At 33.5% G+C, this 17,411-nt stretch overlaps 2 protein-coding genes across 2 annotated transcripts; one reads left to right on the forward strand and one right to left on the reverse strand.

The window, feature by feature from the left end:
• The first annotated feature begins 870 nt into the window (after nt 1-870).
• LOC140886514 (chlorophyll(ide) b reductase NOL, chloroplastic) lies at nt 871-7,008 on the forward strand. The gene is made up of 13 exons (XM_073293112.1): nt 871-1,290; nt 2,229-2,297; nt 3,706-3,767; nt 3,989-4,075; nt 4,402-4,469; nt 4,542-4,590; nt 4,661-4,746; nt 4,994-5,051; nt 5,539-5,589; nt 5,751-5,801; nt 5,923-5,964; nt 6,282-6,392; nt 6,487-7,008. Exons 1-13 carry the CDS (start codon nt 1,035-1,037, stop codon nt 6,532-6,534), a joined length of 1,038 nt encoding a protein of 345 aa, XP_073149213.1. The 5' UTR covers nt 871-1,034; the 3' UTR covers nt 6,535-7,008.
• On the reverse strand, nt 6,811-12,893 carry LOC140886512 (phospholipid-transporting ATPase 1). Its single transcript, XM_073293110.1, has 7 exons — nt 10,517-12,893; nt 10,097-10,400; nt 8,775-9,474; nt 8,537-8,660; nt 8,230-8,449; nt 7,404-7,862; nt 6,811-7,242 (listed from the first exon to the last, which is right to left on the reverse strand). Exons 1-7 carry the CDS (start codon nt 12,039-12,041, stop codon nt 7,023-7,025), a joined length of 3,552 nt encoding a protein of 1,183 aa, XP_073149211.1. The 5' UTR covers nt 12,042-12,893; the 3' UTR covers nt 6,811-7,022.
• Between the last annotated feature and the right edge of the window lie 4,518 nt (nt 12,894-17,411).

Raw genomic sequence — 17,411 nt, forward strand, 5'->3', positions numbered from 1 at the left:
CATATATATATTATTCTTCATGAATATAAACATATCTTTAGATCTTAAATCATAAATCTCGAATGAATAACAATTTTAACATCAATATTCTTTAGGAATATCGATAGAACAATTTAGATCTTGCTAAATTTTCAAACATAAAATTATGAGATTGTGCCACTTCAAGAGCATCAATTTTAAACTTGAATATTGTGCTACTTCAAAAGCATTAGTATAAAACTAGAAGTATTAACATAAAATAAAATTTATGTTGTTTCAAGAGCATCAATATGAAATCTTCATATTGTGCTTATTCAACATCATCAATATTAAATCTATGTATTGTGCTATTTCAGCAGCATTAATATAAAACTAGAAGCATGAACATAAAACTAAAATTTATGTTATTTCGAAGAGCATCAATATAAAATCTATATATTGTGCTTCTTCGAGAGCATCCATACAAAGATAAGAATAAAATATTATTTTTTCTCTACCTTAAAGAGCATTCGTGCTGATAACGTGTTATAAATTTAATGGATAAATACGAGAGAATGAAAGAAGAGAGAAATACAATAAAGAAAGATGAGTCTCTAATATATGAATTATGGGTATAGAGATTAGTCTAAATAAAAAAAATTACAATCAAATCAATCACTTAAATATCATGTATATATATAACAGGCTTCATGCTGTTTTTGTGTTATATTTTGTGGATATTTGAATACAAAATGCTATGTTGTGGACATATAGTGAGTAAGTCGTCTCGTAAAATTTGTTGTCGTTACATAAAAATAATACTTTCGATTCAAATAAAATATTTATATCACAAAATGGATTCGTTCGACAATGGACACATTTCATGTGAAATGACCAGTTATTTTGTTTGCTGTATCAGTGAGCTACAGAAATCTATGGTTAGTGTTAGCATGAAATTAGTCTTCAATTTGGTTTAAATTCTGATGAAGCAAACCGTGAGCTTGAGATAACAGCCACTCAAACCAACCAATCTTCTTGAAATTTTCAATCTTCGTCTCGCCTCTTTTCCTTCAACAATGGTGACAATGGTGTTCTCAAATTCCACTGCCGGACCCATTCTCAAATTTCATGCTCAGCCGCAGCCAAAATTTGGCCGACACAGTTTCTTGTTCAGTAGTTTCGCCAAGAAAAGAGAGCCCATCAATTCTAAACTCTATTCGCAGAAGTCCCTTTGTCCCGTGAAGGCCTTGTCTTCTGCTTCAGCGATCGTGGCCAGCAAAACTGAGCCAATGGTTCCACCCTATAATGTTCTGATAACTGGTTCCACCAAAGGTCGGGTTTTTTTCTTTTTTCTTTTTGTTTGTTTATAAAGAAAGTAGGACATTTCTAGCTTTATCTGCTCATTTGAGTCATTGTCATCGCTGTAATGAATCTATTTATTGAATAGTATAAACAATGTGCCTGCTACCTTAGCTTCTTGATTTTTTTTTCATGGTTTGCGAAACTGTTCTACATGTTGAACTCACGGTTTTAGCTTTTAAAGAATGATGCGATATGAATAAATTCCATAGGACCGTATCCTTATGTGTTCTGAATATCCCTGAGCAGTTATAGGATGGTTTGCCAAACCCCTTATACATTGCACAACGAAAGTTCCATTAGTGATGACAATAAAGTAGGTAGCCAACATGCTCAATGCAATGTGAACAAAAGATTAAGGATCGATGAGTTTTGTAAGTCGTTCTTGCACAGATACAAAAGATTGAGCAGGTTACAAGTTGTTCCTAAAGACAGTTTTTTAACAACACGATGGTCTCAGTTTAGTTAGAGCTCAACTATTCAATTCAGAATTTCTTAGATCCTCTGGTAGTAAAACTCCAATATATTGTGGTTTTAATACTTTTCAGTTTTAAGTGTTAGAACCTTTCAATTTTAAGTGTTGCTACTGGTTAGCTGCTGTAAAACTTGTTCTAGAAGTTTATTGGATGGCATTCTATTTTTGAAGAATTTACTAGCTAACAAATTTCTCAATAAATTTGCCCATCAATCATTATACCTAGAACCCTGAAGTGATTGTTTTGACTCTTTTTGCACAAGTTGATGAAGAAACTACACTCTGTATAAAAGAGTGTTTTATCCATGAAGTGTATGACATGAAAATGGTTTTTATTTGTCATATATATGTCCATCTTATTAATCCTATGAACATGTTTATGCACCTTTAATTCTTTTATACTCATGGCTGGAAATGTCTCAATCTCATATTTCAGGAATAGGGTATGCTCTTGCAAGAGAATTCTTAAAAGCTGGTGACAATGTCGTGATATGCTCCAGATCAGGTAAATGAATGGTTTGCGTCAACTTGAGAACATATTTCTTTAGAAAAACTTAATGTATGATGTCTCCAAATTTTGATAAAATGTATATTATATTATATATAAAAACAAGATCGTTTGATAGTTAAAAAAGGGGATAAGATATCCGCAAACGGAAACCTTATTACCCACTAAATATCAACAAATTTAATACTCAAATCTCTGACTAAATCTAGAATCGAGAACATAACAAACTCTTTATGATTCCTAATACACGTAGAGGCCTTCAGTTTGATAAAATGTATTAACTGACCTAGATATGTTTGCAGCAAGACAATCTCCAACAAAAGCTTCATATGACTTCCTGTAAGAGAACTAGTTGGGGCATACTGTTTCTGGAATTAAACATGAATAATCTAAGTCCGTTTGGGAGAAGTAACTATTAGTTGGATGTTGTGTTTCTCCTTTCCATTTGCACTATAAATTCATTCAGCTATAACGATGAAATATTTTGCTGCATCCTTTTTTTTTTCCCTGTAATCATTAGTATCACATCACAAGCCTGTAATCTTTTAAAAAACTTGTTTTTTTTTAACCTCTCAGGTTACTTACCCATAACGATCAAATAGTATTCATTTTTTAATTATATAATCAATGTTCTAAAAAGCGTTAGGCGGTAGGCGGGCGGCGAACCACCGCCTAGCGCCTAGCTGCCTAGGCGGAGCCTAGGCGGTTTTTTTTAAACCTAAATAATAAATAACTTGGGATATTCATGAGTTTTACTATAAAATATAATTTGTATGTCTTATGTTTTTCAGTTTTTGTACGAAACTCTTATAAAATTTTAATAATAATAATAATAACAACATAGATATTAATAGATATCAAGTCTTCATATGTAATATGAGATTTAATTTTTTGCTTGACTTTCTTTTATGCGCTTCTTCTTTTCTTCTGTGTTTGTTTCTCCCATAGCATCTCTCTCTTTTAGTTTTTGGTTTTTAATTTTTTTTAAATAAATAATGGAGCCCGCCTATGCGGATTTCTGCTCGTCTAGGCGGCTTGGGCGTCGCCTAGGCGGGAGATTAGGCGGGCAACACCTAGAGACATAGCCTAGCAAGAAAGCGAGGCGGTGGGCAACCGCCTAGACGCCGCCTTTTAGAACACTGTATATAATATGTTGCCTGTATCTATCTACTGTATATCATATAGCCTTTTGAAAAGATTTGGGTTAACAATGCCACAAACTTTCTTACCTGGTAAATCACCTCCACTCTTCAGAAACTGATTGCTAAAAAGAAAAACAACTTTTAAAAGACCCTTCTGGAAATCTGTCTTGGTCTCCTGCAGAAACATTTTTCAACTCTTTTTTCTTTTGGTTCAACCAATAAACTCTCACTTTAAAATATTTTGACTTGCTTAATGATCTCAGATGATCGAGTGAAATCAGCTCTGGAAACATTGAAAACTGAATCAGGGAAGCAGCATCTGTGGGTACCTCCTTCACAACTTTTTCATGCTTATTATTATTATTTTTCCCCTGCCTTGGTTACATGCTGCAAAAACTCATTGAGAGACAAACAAGAAATCAATTGAAAAGGAACAATGAGAGAAATACAAAAACCTACTCCGCTACTCTGAAGTAACCGAGTACGTATCTTTGCAATTTGTGTTTGCCAGGCTGCTTGCTTATGTCTTTGATTCTCCTTATGCAGGGTACCACATGTGATGTTAGAGAGGGGCATGATGTGAGGAAACTAGTTGCTTTTGTGAAGGAACACCTCAAATACATTGATATATGGGTACGTGATTTACAGTCATGTTTCAACCACAACCTCATTAAAAAAGTCCGTGGTCTCATATCTGGACGATAGTCTGCCTTTCTCTGCCTCATCAAAATTCTTGAGAATCTGGTGGTCATAATTTTATAAGTTGCTAAGAAGTACTTACAACGAAGTGTTTTACTTGGAGATATGGGCATTATTGTTATCATCAGGAACAATGATTAGCTCCTCGGAGTTATTGCTTTACAATACTTTTATCATTTTTGTAGTTTCATCTTTTGTTAGTGATTAATATTCAGATTCCAGTATCTGTTCTCTATTACCCTATCTTCAGAATGATGCAGATAAATAATGCAGGATCGAATGCATACAGTTACAAACCATTGGTAGATGCATCGGATGAAGATCTAATGTGAGTTGTTGTTACACTTCGCAGATTTTAGCTAAGGATTTGCTTTTTATATGTGTTGTATCCTCTTTGCAGTGAAGTTGTATCCACAAACACCCTTGGTTTGATGATATGTTGTCGAGAGGTAAACATCATTAGTTCGTCACCAGTTTCATTGTAAACGGATGGACTTACCTAATGCATTATAATTCTAGGCAATAAAGATGATGCAAACACAGACTCGAGGAGGACATATCTTTAATATTGATGGAGCTGGATCTGATGGACGACCAACTCCAAGGTAGAATTTGTTTTTAGTATTTGGGGCTTTATTGACTTCTCTTTATCTGCTCGACAATTTCTATGACTGCATAACTTTACAAATTTTTATGCTGAAAGAATCTGTCTTATTATTTGGTTTCTCGAGCTTACATTCCGATGCCATGATTTTGGAACTTACAGCATCCGATGACTGCTTTTTGGCTCCCTATTTTCTTGATAACTATTTGTGTGGCCGTTTTAACTATATTCTTTTTCATGTCTCTCAGATTTGCTGCTTATGGAGCTACTAAACGTAGTGTGGTGCATCTGACAAAATCACTACAGGTATGTGTGGAAGTTTAATGTATATTTTTGGCTATATATGATTTGTCAGTCACGCAGATAATCTCAAAGATGCACGTATTCACTGGCTTTCCTGCCTTGAGCATTTGTTTTAATCTTGGAAGTTTAATGTATATTTTTGGCTATATATGATTTGTCAGTCAGACAGATATATCAAAAATGCATGTATTCACCGGCTTTCCTGCCTTGAGCATTTGTTTTAATCTTCAACTCACTACTAAACGCAAAAACGAAAAATTGATCTTTTCTACAGCATGTGGCTTATTCGGGCATTGTATTCCTTACCTATCAAATTTTCACATCTCCTACTGTCTTATGGACCGCAAAAGATTTTATCTGTTCTTTCCTTTGTCTATGAGAAAATTTTGTTTCAACGTTGTTCAGTGCATTTTCAGCTGTTCATATTTGGTGAAGTAAGGGCATACATCATGGTGTGTGAGTAACAAATTTCATTTCTCATCTCCCACAGGCAGAGTTGAGGATGCAGGATGTCAGTAACGTCGTAGTCCATAATCTTTCGGTACAATTTACATCTTTTTATTTGCTTATAGTTATAATACAATTCACATCCAAAAATACCTGTTCGTAACATAGAAGCTTATAACTTTCTCTTAGGTATCGGAAAAATAATACTCGTTAACATTATATTCATGGTTCATTTCTATTATCCATTCTGTGCAGCCAGGAATGGTGACAACAGATCTTCTCATGTCTGGTGCCAACACGAAGCAGGTGGGATTAATTTTTTTCGAATCTTGGACTACATTATCTGTCTGGTAAACTTGATCTTTGAGGAAATGGTGGATAATATCATTCGTACATCTTACCATCGATCTACTTCTGCATATTTCAGGCGAAGTTCTTCATCAATGTGTTGGCTGAACCATCTGAAGTGGTGAGTTATTATTTGAGCCTTGTTGTTATGACCTTCCCTTTGGAACACAATCTTTTTGCTCAGCCTCGATTCATCCTTCTGTCTACTCTGCCAAACTCTTTTAAGAATTTTACTTGCATATCTTACATCAATACCTCTTTCTGAATTCTTGTGGGAACCATGATTTGATTTGATGCCAAGATTTTTCCCTGTGCCACTATCTTCCCATCTTGGCAAATTTTAAAGATAACCAAGGATTTAATTCTCATCACCTTGATCTTTACTCTTTAAACGACATATCAAATTTCCAGTAATTTCGTGTTTGATTTGGGTACCAGGTAGCCGAGTACCTCGTCCCGAACATTCGGTCTATTCCCTCTAACGGGTCAACAAAACCGACATATATACGTTTCCTTACTGGACTGAAAGCCTACACTCAGATATTCTCAGTTAAGATACACTGACATTTTTACTTATCAATCGGTTTTTTCAGAGTTTTTTTATTCATGATATAACTATTTTCTGGTTTCATTTGGTACACAGAGACTTGCTTTTGGTGCCAGGAGGAATAGATATATTCTTGAAGATTAATATGTACTGGAATTAGAGAGAAAAATCCAATTAGAACATGTAAGCAACTGATACTCGACAATTAGAATATCTCCAATTCAACAGTTTGTTCGACCAGAGAATTGAACTAGTGACCTTGGCTTTGATATTTAATAGAATTGAATGTTTGATGTTATTTTAGAAGTTACAAATAAGGACTGAAGCAAAAACATGACCAATGGTAATCACATGAAAAAAGCACATTTGTACTCTTTCTTGCTCGTGTGTAAAATATCATAATTCATAACAAAGACTCTATATTTCTATGCATTAAACATCAATAAATGTACAATTACATCCTCTGTAGAAAGACAATACAAACTACTACCTATCGCTATCCTCTTTCATAGTATGGCAAATAAACAAGAAATGGCAAAGCCGGAGAAAATTCCTGCAGTGGCCTAAAGAATCGGACAAACTTTACAGAAACAAAGCGAATAAAAAAAATAAAGAAAAGGTGAACGTGATATCTACCTAGTCGACGGACCAAAAATCGGGTTCATCTCTATTTGTGCGAGATGTGGCTCCCTTGAAGTTTCAACCTTTTCAGCTTCTCTAGCAATTTGAATGTCATTGGGTGTGTAAGTCTGAACGAAAATTTTAACGACGAAACGAGGAAGCAATGCCCCTATCGTGATCCCAGCCAAGCACGCCCAAAACAATTTAGTCTTGGCAATGGTAAAGAAGGCCCTGCAAAAGCATTTACAACAAACATTATTGCAATTTTCCAGGCAAAAACTACAGAGATATCTGAGACTATATAGGAACAAAAATTGTTTGGTACCGCCTTAAAAAGCAATTTAAAACTATTACACCTAAGATATTGAACGACTCGTTTGTTTTTCCCTTACCAGTAGCCAGGAAGGAATGGTAGGCAGTCAATAATAAGGACACAAATGAAAGTAGCAGCTATAGATCCCCAAATGGTGGCATGAGTTATCCAATACCACCGAATGACGTCCATGGCTAAATGTATGTTAACCAATATTACAATGGCAATAGTCCAAAGATCTCCTATGCTTGAACCGTCCACGTCGCTTTTCCAATAAGCGAGCAGAGGCACGAAGAAGGCGGCGATGCTTTGCCACAAAGTGTCCAACATTGTCACCCAGAATAATTTTCCGTTGTAGCTTTCTCGTCTCTGTCCAGCCCCGTAAAGTTGAGGATACTTCAACAGAGTGGTTCTACTTAAATCCTTGTCAAGAATTCCCACAACTATTGTGGGCACAGCTGTGTATATTATCGAATACAACATACTGCTCCAATCAGTAATGGCAGTCGTCAAAGTGAAACCTGTGAAGAGCACATACCTGGGAGAAACATGGGGTGCACAGGTCAGTTTTTTAAAGACACAAGGCGTAAGGCCGTGAGCGCGCTCACTGCCAAACAAGGTAAGTTAGAATAAGACATTCATCATAGATGAAGAGCGAGTAGCAAGTATCAAGCTGCCGCCTTTACACTGCTAGCTATGCGGAGAGATGCACAGAATGCGAACAACTGATGTTTTTCCGGTCTTAAATCTGTCTACTTCTATCCTAATTCCTAATAGTTTCACAAAATCATGAATCAAGAATTAGTGATGTGGTGTTAAAACAAATATATCATTCCCTTTGATCTTCACGACACATAGAATGTGTAGTTAACTGAAGTAACTTGAGCGGCCTAAATCATACTTACCAGAATAAGACAAAAACAAAAACAGCATTCCTGTAGAAATTGTATAATATCATGTAGCTCATCCTCTGATAATTCCAATGTCCATGTACCAGTAACAACGGGACCAGAAATCTGAATTGACCCATTGCAAAATCTGATGCCATGACGGCTTGCCGACCCTCCTGCCCACTAATCCCAATTCCCACATCCGCCATTTGGATCATTGAAACATCATTTGCACCTAAAAAAACACAGAAATTTACTTATATTCATCTGAGAACTCGACAAAATGACATGACACATTATACCAAGTTATAATGATGCTCACCGTCACCGATGGCAAGGGTCATGTCATCAGTTTTATTTTTTATCAAGGCAACAATTCCAGCCTTTTGCAATGGAGCCACCCGACAACATAAAACCACAGTACATTTACTCGCTAATTCGAAAAGCTGCAAACAAATCAAATTAAATAAATTAAACACATTGCAGACAGAGAGAGAGAGAGAGAGAGAGAGAGAGAGAGAGAGAGAGAGAGAGGGAGGACTCAATGTAAGCATGCATACCTGTTTTTCAAGTTCAGTATCCAGAATATACACAAGGCTAGTTCCATCAATAATTAAAGCAAGTTGACTTTCTCCAGCTCTAGAAACCCCGTGTTTGGCGTCAGAACCGATTTTGAGCTTTTTACACATTAATAAGGCATCTTCTAAGCTCTTTCTACATGACTCTTTCGAATTATTGTTAATCACTATCTGCGTCATATTACTCGTCAAGAGCTTAGAGGAGTATCCAATAGATATTGCTGTTTCTTGTTTGTCTCCGGTCAAAACCCACACCTTGATACCAGCCATTCTTAAAGACTCAATTGCTTCTGGCACGCCTTGCTGCAATTTGTCTTCTATCCCTGATGCACCTAATATGCTAAGATGGTTTTCGATATTGTTGGCAACTTTACGAAGTGAAGCTGCCCTCCCAATCAAGGTAGTGCTTGCCGATTCGTAAGATGAATGCCATTGTTCGAATTCAGATGAACTCAAATCCCGTGATCCGATAACAAGTGTTCTCAAGCCCTTCGAGGAGTACGAGTGCAAATGAGTTTCAGTAGTTTTTATCATGTTAGAGTTCAAAGATTTATCTATTATGCTGAACATGGATGTATCAGCGCCTTTTACCAACACCTTTACTCTCTGATCGGGAGATCCTATTATTACAGACATCCTCTTCCTGTCACTGTCAAACTCATGCATACCCAAGACATTGAACCTGTGGCATCAATTGGTCAGAATTCAGATGATCAATGCATCTGCTTCAAATGTTCAAAATAATAATACCAGTAAAACGCAAAAGAAAATCAGTAAAAAAGTTGTAAGAAAAAGTCATAACTTTAAAACTCAACAAATTTGATCTGTGATACTAGATGAAGCTCTCTGCAAACAGATCAGATAGTAAAAAGCAACTGCGAGCTATAAACGAAAATCGAGAAGTAAACAAAAGATGAAGCACAATTCCCCGAAAAAATGTTCTCAAATTGAAAACAGCAAATACCAAACCTGCATTAAGAAATATGTTATTCCAAGAGGTAACGAGTTATTACGAGTACAAGAGCAGATCCATTTATTGTATTATAGCAAAAGTCTATCAAGATTCAAGAACCAAGGTACTTGAAGTTAGCTATTAGAACCTCAATAGTAAATTACTTTCTATTAATATAGAATCATAGCATAAATAATGCATATATTCCATAGAATTTACAAAGACGGTATGCCTGACACTTATCCAATTGCAAAGTAAGGATGATGTTGTGATCAAATCAAGTGAAGCAACTAGTATTGATAAAAGAGCAATTATAACAAGTTAATAATTAACGCGTATGAAGGTCAGGTACCTATGTCTTTCCCCTTGAATGTTGATATCTATGTGCCCAGAAGTTCTTTCAATGAGCATAAATCCATAAGATGCAGCAGCATAGACCAATGCCTGTTCATCTGGAGACTCCCCTTGGTATTCAATTAACTTAATTGAAGGATCCGAGGTATCTATAGTTAGAGGCACGATCGTGTTACAAGCCGCCAATGCTACAAAAAAGTCATGAACATGCCTGCCCTCATCTGTGTGTTTGCTTTTTGATAGTTTGAGTAGTTCTGGATCAATATTCACCCTCATCTTTGGCTTCAAAAATATTCCTTCCTCTGCAACCAAATAAATACCGAACAAGTAATGGATTAGTATGACATATAAATGGCATTATTATAATAAAGAACCTTATTGTGGAATAAAAAGTAAAAAAATATTGCAGCTATAATACCTTGAACCAAATATCCTACATTCTCATCTTCGCCTTCCTGATTGAAATTCCCATTGCTGTAGTCTACTCCACTGATGCTTGCGCACTGAAATTCCATCTTATTCTCTGTGAGGGTACCAGTTTTGTCGGAGAATACGTATTTAATCTGCCCCAAATCTTCATTTATATTCAAAGCCCTACACTGAAATCTTGACTTTGACGATTCGTCAAGCATCCTATTGTCTCGTATCATAAAATAAGCCTGGCCAACACGGACAAGCTCCATGGATATGTACAAGGATATAGGAATCATAATTTGGAACACAATAACTGACATGAGAAACACAAAGAATATCTCCATCCCAAAACCATAATATTTATAATTCTCGACTTCAGGTTCCGAATAGTCCTTTTTCCGATAAAATTGCATCAGAACCAACTTATCTTTGTTGTTTCTCAACCAAACACCATGACAAACACACACTATGATGCACAGAGTAACAAGAAAAAACGAAAGGTATATTATCTCGCGGTTCATCTTTGTCTCGAGACTACTTCTCTTTGATGGAGCTCCGGAGTTGTTGAGCATCGCTTTGGTCTCTTTGCCAGCATAAACTGCGACTCCAAGCGCCCAATCTGTATTCTTCAACTCACATCCCCGTAGAACTATATTTGACGGCCCAAGTGATATACGTTTTCCATCGATATCCATGTTCGCTTGAAAACCATATATATTCCTATTTGGTTTTTCACACTTGATCAACCCATTGAACTTCCCCACCCCGGGTGTTTTCATCTGAGTTTCTTGCTTAGCATACCGAGTTTTCAAATTTGATTCTCCATCTAAGTTGGTGGTCTGTACGTAAGCAACTCCAGTAGCTTCACTCGTAGAGAGCAATACCATGTCACAAGGAATACTTTCATTCCCTGAAACCTTAATCATCTCCCCGGTCCGTATATCCTTCCATTTCTTCTGCTCAAACTGTCCATTTACATACACCAAGGCCAGTCGGTTGTTCTCAATTTTGTCTGACCGGTGTCGCCTAAAATCCTCGTATGCATCCTTGACTGCTGTCACTAACAGCACAAACGCTAATGGCAGAATCGAAGCTTCCCTACCAAAAACTGCCAGCTGGGGAAGCTGATTGAGAATTGCAATCACAAGAAAGTATATGTAAGCAACTCTATGGAATTGCTCAAACAAATTTCGGGGCAAGAAAGTAATGATAGAATATTTCGCTGTCCTAATCGAGTTCCCAGCAAATTTAAACTTCTCATTTGTTTTTTCAGGATCATTCACATAGATAAATCTTGAATCCTCATCATTGATCTCTTTATAAGAGGTGCTTAACCCTTCGGAATCACCCCTCGACCCGTGTCTCACGGGCTTCAAGTCTAACTCACTGGAGCCCAGCTCCCTGACAGAGCGCCCACCGGACGCCTTAGACTGAATGGAAGAGATACTTCGCCGAGAAGACGAATTTCGTAAAAAGTCTGAAACTTGGTGAGGATACTCATTTATTTCAATCTGGGAATTTGAATCCATCTTAGAGTAAGCTTAGTGGTAGGCAGAATTGGTTTCAAACATCAACAATCAACAAAAACAAGAAACTGAGAAGGTCTTTGTTTCTGAGGTTTAAATCATTAAATAGCCCTATATCAACACCATGATCCAAAGACTGAAGTCCCCTTCAGTATCTCACAGATAAAAAGATGTAAAATTTATACGCAAACGAAAAAAACCCAGATTATGACCCCTGAAAAAATCACAAAAATACAACAAAACCCACCAAAACACCAGAAAATGTCAAACTTTATGACAGAAAATGGTGTTTCTAACCAAAACCGCACCCAATCACACAACTTCCAACTCAAAATAAGAAGAAATAAAACGCATCAACCAAATCCAAGAAAGCTTCACTTTTCACATACCCAGAAGGAAATATCCTATGATTCACTGAATTCCTGAACCAAAACTCGAAAAATGTCACAAAAGAAGATCTTGCTGACCCAAAGAAACAGGACAATAAAGAGTACCCAAACTATACACTCAACTGAATATTATGTATACCTAAGCTGAGATCTAGTATTAACCAAGTTCGGCACACAAGAACCAATTCCGAGGATGTACAACAACAAAGAAAGCCACGGTGTAAAGAAAGATAATTGGAGCAGAATTTGCCTTCTGGGCTGCCTATAATTTGGTTTGATGCAATTTGAAAGTGATGCGTGATCAATGCTCTGGTAATATATACATGTAAGAAGCAATAAAAAAGAAAAAAAGGACAGAAAATTCAAAGGTCAAATTCCTCAAACAGTAGCAATAATGGGGGCGGCGAACTTTGCAAGGAACTGGGAAACGAGAAGAGAAGAGTCAGAATGGGGTGGCTAGAGCCAATATGGAATCATGACTTTCTGTTGAGTTCATATATTTGATCGATCAATCTTGAAAATGGGAAAATCCCATTTAATATTATTATTATTATAGCTTTTTTATTTTGTAATAATCAGATTGTAAATTTATTTGGACATTGAACAATTAAATGAATTTTGTGTAGTTGTTTCGCTTTGACATTTGTGTCATTTTCTAGAAGCATGTTCCATGTATGTATTTATACACACACATACATACATTTCATGCGTGTGTGTGAATATATATATATATATATATATATATATATATATAATATTGAAATAAATTATCCATTTTTTCTAGATGCATTGATAAATAAATACGTAGACTGCAAATATTTGTAAAGTTGTGATTGTTCCATATTTAGGTGTGTACTAAATGAGGAGCTGCCATTTGGATTATGGATGGCAGGTCAAAATCTCAGTAAATTTTCCATTTTTTGAACTCAAAATCCCAGTAAGGAAAAAAATTGAAGATTATTAGTATGTTATGATCTTGAAAATATGTCTCCAGAATTTTTAGATTTGTGTATTATCTAGTTATTGAAATTTATTTCATCTTTCTAGTTTGTTGGTTACCTTGTTCTTATTTCTAATAATTTTCTGATATATCACAAAAAAAACAGTTATTGAAAATATGTACATCTTATGAATATATATATATTTTTAAAAAGACAGTTTTTTAATTAATAACATGTACATGGATTCAAAATTTTTAATGTTTCTAAAAAAAAAACAATGTTGATGCTATAACATTATATATATAGATAGTTATGTCATGAATGAGATCATGATTATAATTAAATAACAACAATTGACTTATTTTATTTTTAATATAAATATAAGAGAATCTTACACAATTAATTTAAACAAAATGCGTAATTAAAGTTGATAATCCAATGATTCGATGCATCGTAAACTCAACCATTAAATAATTATGAATCTGATGAATCTAATTCCTCATAAATAATTAACTTATTGATTAATTATACTTTGTTTTTTTTTATCACAATAACGAGGTGAGCATGGCTTTAGCATATCAAAATTTTTACATGTCATTTCTTATTTAAATTCAAAGGAGAAAGGAAATATATATTTGATTATATATAAACCTCCCAGATCTCATTCTTTTCAATTATTTTATTTTATGTTATATAGATTATTAAAATAAGTAATCTATCATTTTCATTTTTTTAAAAAAAAACACGTGCTAATTAATATAATTAGCCTATTCACATAAAATACAAAGTGAAAAAAAATGATTAAGTAAAAAAAGAAACTTAATTTTCAAATCCAATGAAATCGATATATATATATATATATTTATTTATTTAATCCAATTTAAATATCACAAAATACCGTCACATTGTCAATTTTGTAAGACGAATCTTCAACCCAACTTATGAAAAAGTATTAATTTTTTGTTAAAAATATTATTTTTTATTATATATATGAATTAAATCGATATATTAGATGCTATCCGCAGGGTAGTGCCCTGCGGGTGACGTGGTGGCGCATGTGGGACCCACTGATTTTAACCAATCATAGAGTTACACATCACTCGCAGGGTAGTGCCCTGCGGGCAGCATGTACTAAACCCCTATTCATATATACTTATGAACAGACCATTTCATCTGACTCATTTGTTATTTGTAAGAGAATGTAGTAATTGATTAAAATGAAAGAGACGTATAACTGATTGATTTCCAAATATACAGATACAAACACTTTAATATTCAACCAATTTGGAATGGGTTTCAACGTGTTTAATAAAAGATTATTTTATAATTGCATCTTTTATTATTATTATTATTATTATTATTATTATTATTATTATTATATATATATATATAAAATATATATATATATATAGTTTTTGCAAATCTCCTCAGGCTTTCACAAATTATTGCTTGCCAAAAAAGTACTTAAATATTATTTTATTTTAAAAAATTTGCATTTGACTTTTATTTCCACGACGTGTTGGCACAAATACAATAGCCATCCTCTTATTATTATTATTATTATTATTATTATTATTATCTTACTATCTTACTATATTATCAAGTGTGCGTAGGTTAAAACTATTTTTGGTGTCATGATATATTTTTAAGATTTACCCATTATATCCCCATAGGCCATACCCCTCACTAACTATCAAAAATAACATTCTTCATGTCTCATTTCCTCCCACTTTCTCATTGGTTTTCCCTCTAACTTTTTTTCTTTACTTTTTTTTTTCTTTATCAAACTCAAATTTTCTGGGCTGACACCTTAATCAAGTTAGAATTTTTATCAAATTATATATTTACGGGACATGCATCGCGTGTGCCATGATGACTTCTTATTATTATATACACGCCGTACAGGTGAGATCGGTTTATTTAATGGATATTAAAATTGTACAAGATTTTCCATTAAAACGTTTGCACTTTGCAGTAACAAGTACTTGTCATATTTTTTCAGCCGTATTGTTAAAATTTCAGATTACGTACTCTTTTAAAGTATTACAAACTTAAATATTAATGGTATTGGATAATGGATGTACAAGATATTTTATTGCGTAAGAAATTAAAATTGCTATTTTTCTACTATTCATTCTTGACTCTACGCTGTAAATAAAAGACTTATTAGGACCTCCCTTAACAGATAAAAAAATTTACATTGCGTGAAATCTTAGATTTGCTAAAAAATCTATGAAAAATAAATGACTTATTAATTTATTGAGTTTTCAAATCTTGAACGCACACATCTATATATTTTCAATTTTTGAACACACACTTATGATTCTGAGAATAGTGTATGTATCTATTTGCTAATGTAATATGTTATCATTCGTATATATTTTATTTTATTCTTGTTGGTTTATTGTTGTTTTTATTTATATATATTGTATTAGATATGTTTGATGAGCCGGCTCTTTGATATCTGTTAAACTAAAACAATTCGGAGATATAAATTAGTTGTTCATCAAATACAAAAATCCCTAACATTTCCAATAATAATAATAATAATAATAATAATAATAATAATAATAATAATAATAATAATGGGTTGAAAATACTCAAAATGTTTTAACTACTCTATTGACATGCGAATTAACAAGTCTTTTCGAAATCAATCAATTTAAAAAGATTTGGAATTAATAAATAGTTAAAAAGATATTTTCATCCATTTCTGATCATATCTTTAATGTATTAAATTAAATGCTTACTTTATTTATTAAGTGCAAAAATATAACATGTAAAATGGATTACTGTTAATTAATTGTTAAATACATCAAATACAAGCACATCCAAAAAATATTAATACTAAAATATTTTTTCTAAAAAATAAAATAAAATCCGGAAATGTCGCCTCAGCTGTAACTTCAACAAGGAAAGAATTTGTTACAAGTCGTGGAAAGAAACAAATTAATTTGAGAAGATTCGGAAGAAACTTGCCAATTAATCGGTATTTTTCTTCGCGTAATTCCGCAATTTTCCAAATATTTGACTTGTATTAGTATATGTTTAGTGTTTACACCAAAGCACGTTAGGGTTTGCTCGTATAGCACACCCTAATAATTGATATTTGGATCGGATACTATCATATAAAAATAATACCATTGGATGAGAGATAATTAAAAAAATTAATGGTATAATGACACTATTATTAATTGTTGTTGTTAGTATAAAAACAAAGATTAATTTTTAATTCAATAGTTTGATTTTATAGAGGAACGATAATTCTACGGCTACGTTCTTTAGGGGGGGAAAATACCAATTAATTGTAGTTTGGCAGTTTGGCTAGTCAACTGATAGTAAGTAACCTTTATAATTACAATTTATAAAGTTTTTTTTAGATCACTAATTTTTTTTTTTTTACAATAACATGCAAAAAATCTTCATAACTCAGAAATTGGATTTTAAATTCTAAAAAACCAACCATATTCTTTATGGATCAAACACTATTTTTTTGTTCACGACTTCTTACGTTTATCTATCTATATTTAATATATTTTACATTTACCTCTTTAATCAAATATAAAAACAGTTATATTCAAAAGATGTAAGTGTCAAATACGATGTATGAAATGATCAAAAATAAGATTTTTTTAATTATTATTTGGTCCTAACGAAGCGATATGTCGCCTCGGCTGTAATTTCAATTAGGAAAGAATTTATTATACGTGTGATTGATTGAAAGACACAAATCCGAGAAGCTTCGGAAGAAACTTAATTGCCAACTAATTAAAGAGCATATTTTGGTTATTAGTGTTCCACAATTTTCCAAATATTTAATTGACTAATTGGATTATTATATATTTTATATTTTACACAAAAACACGTTAGGGTGTGCTACGAATTACGAATACATCTTAAACCATTAAGTTCCTGATTATAGCTAACAATAATCCGATCATATTTTTTTTTATATTTGATGTAGTATATAATTGTATACAAATAACACCATTGAAATGGTGTCTTATTAAAAAAAATTGTACCGAAGAGATTTGAAAAAAAAT

Source organism: Henckelia pumila, chromosome 3, assembly GCF_033568475.1.
Source record: "Henckelia pumila isolate YLH828 chromosome 3, ASM3356847v2, whole genome shotgun sequence".
Lineage (NCBI taxonomy): Eukaryota > Viridiplantae > Streptophyta > Magnoliopsida > Lamiales > Gesneriaceae > Henckelia > Henckelia pumila.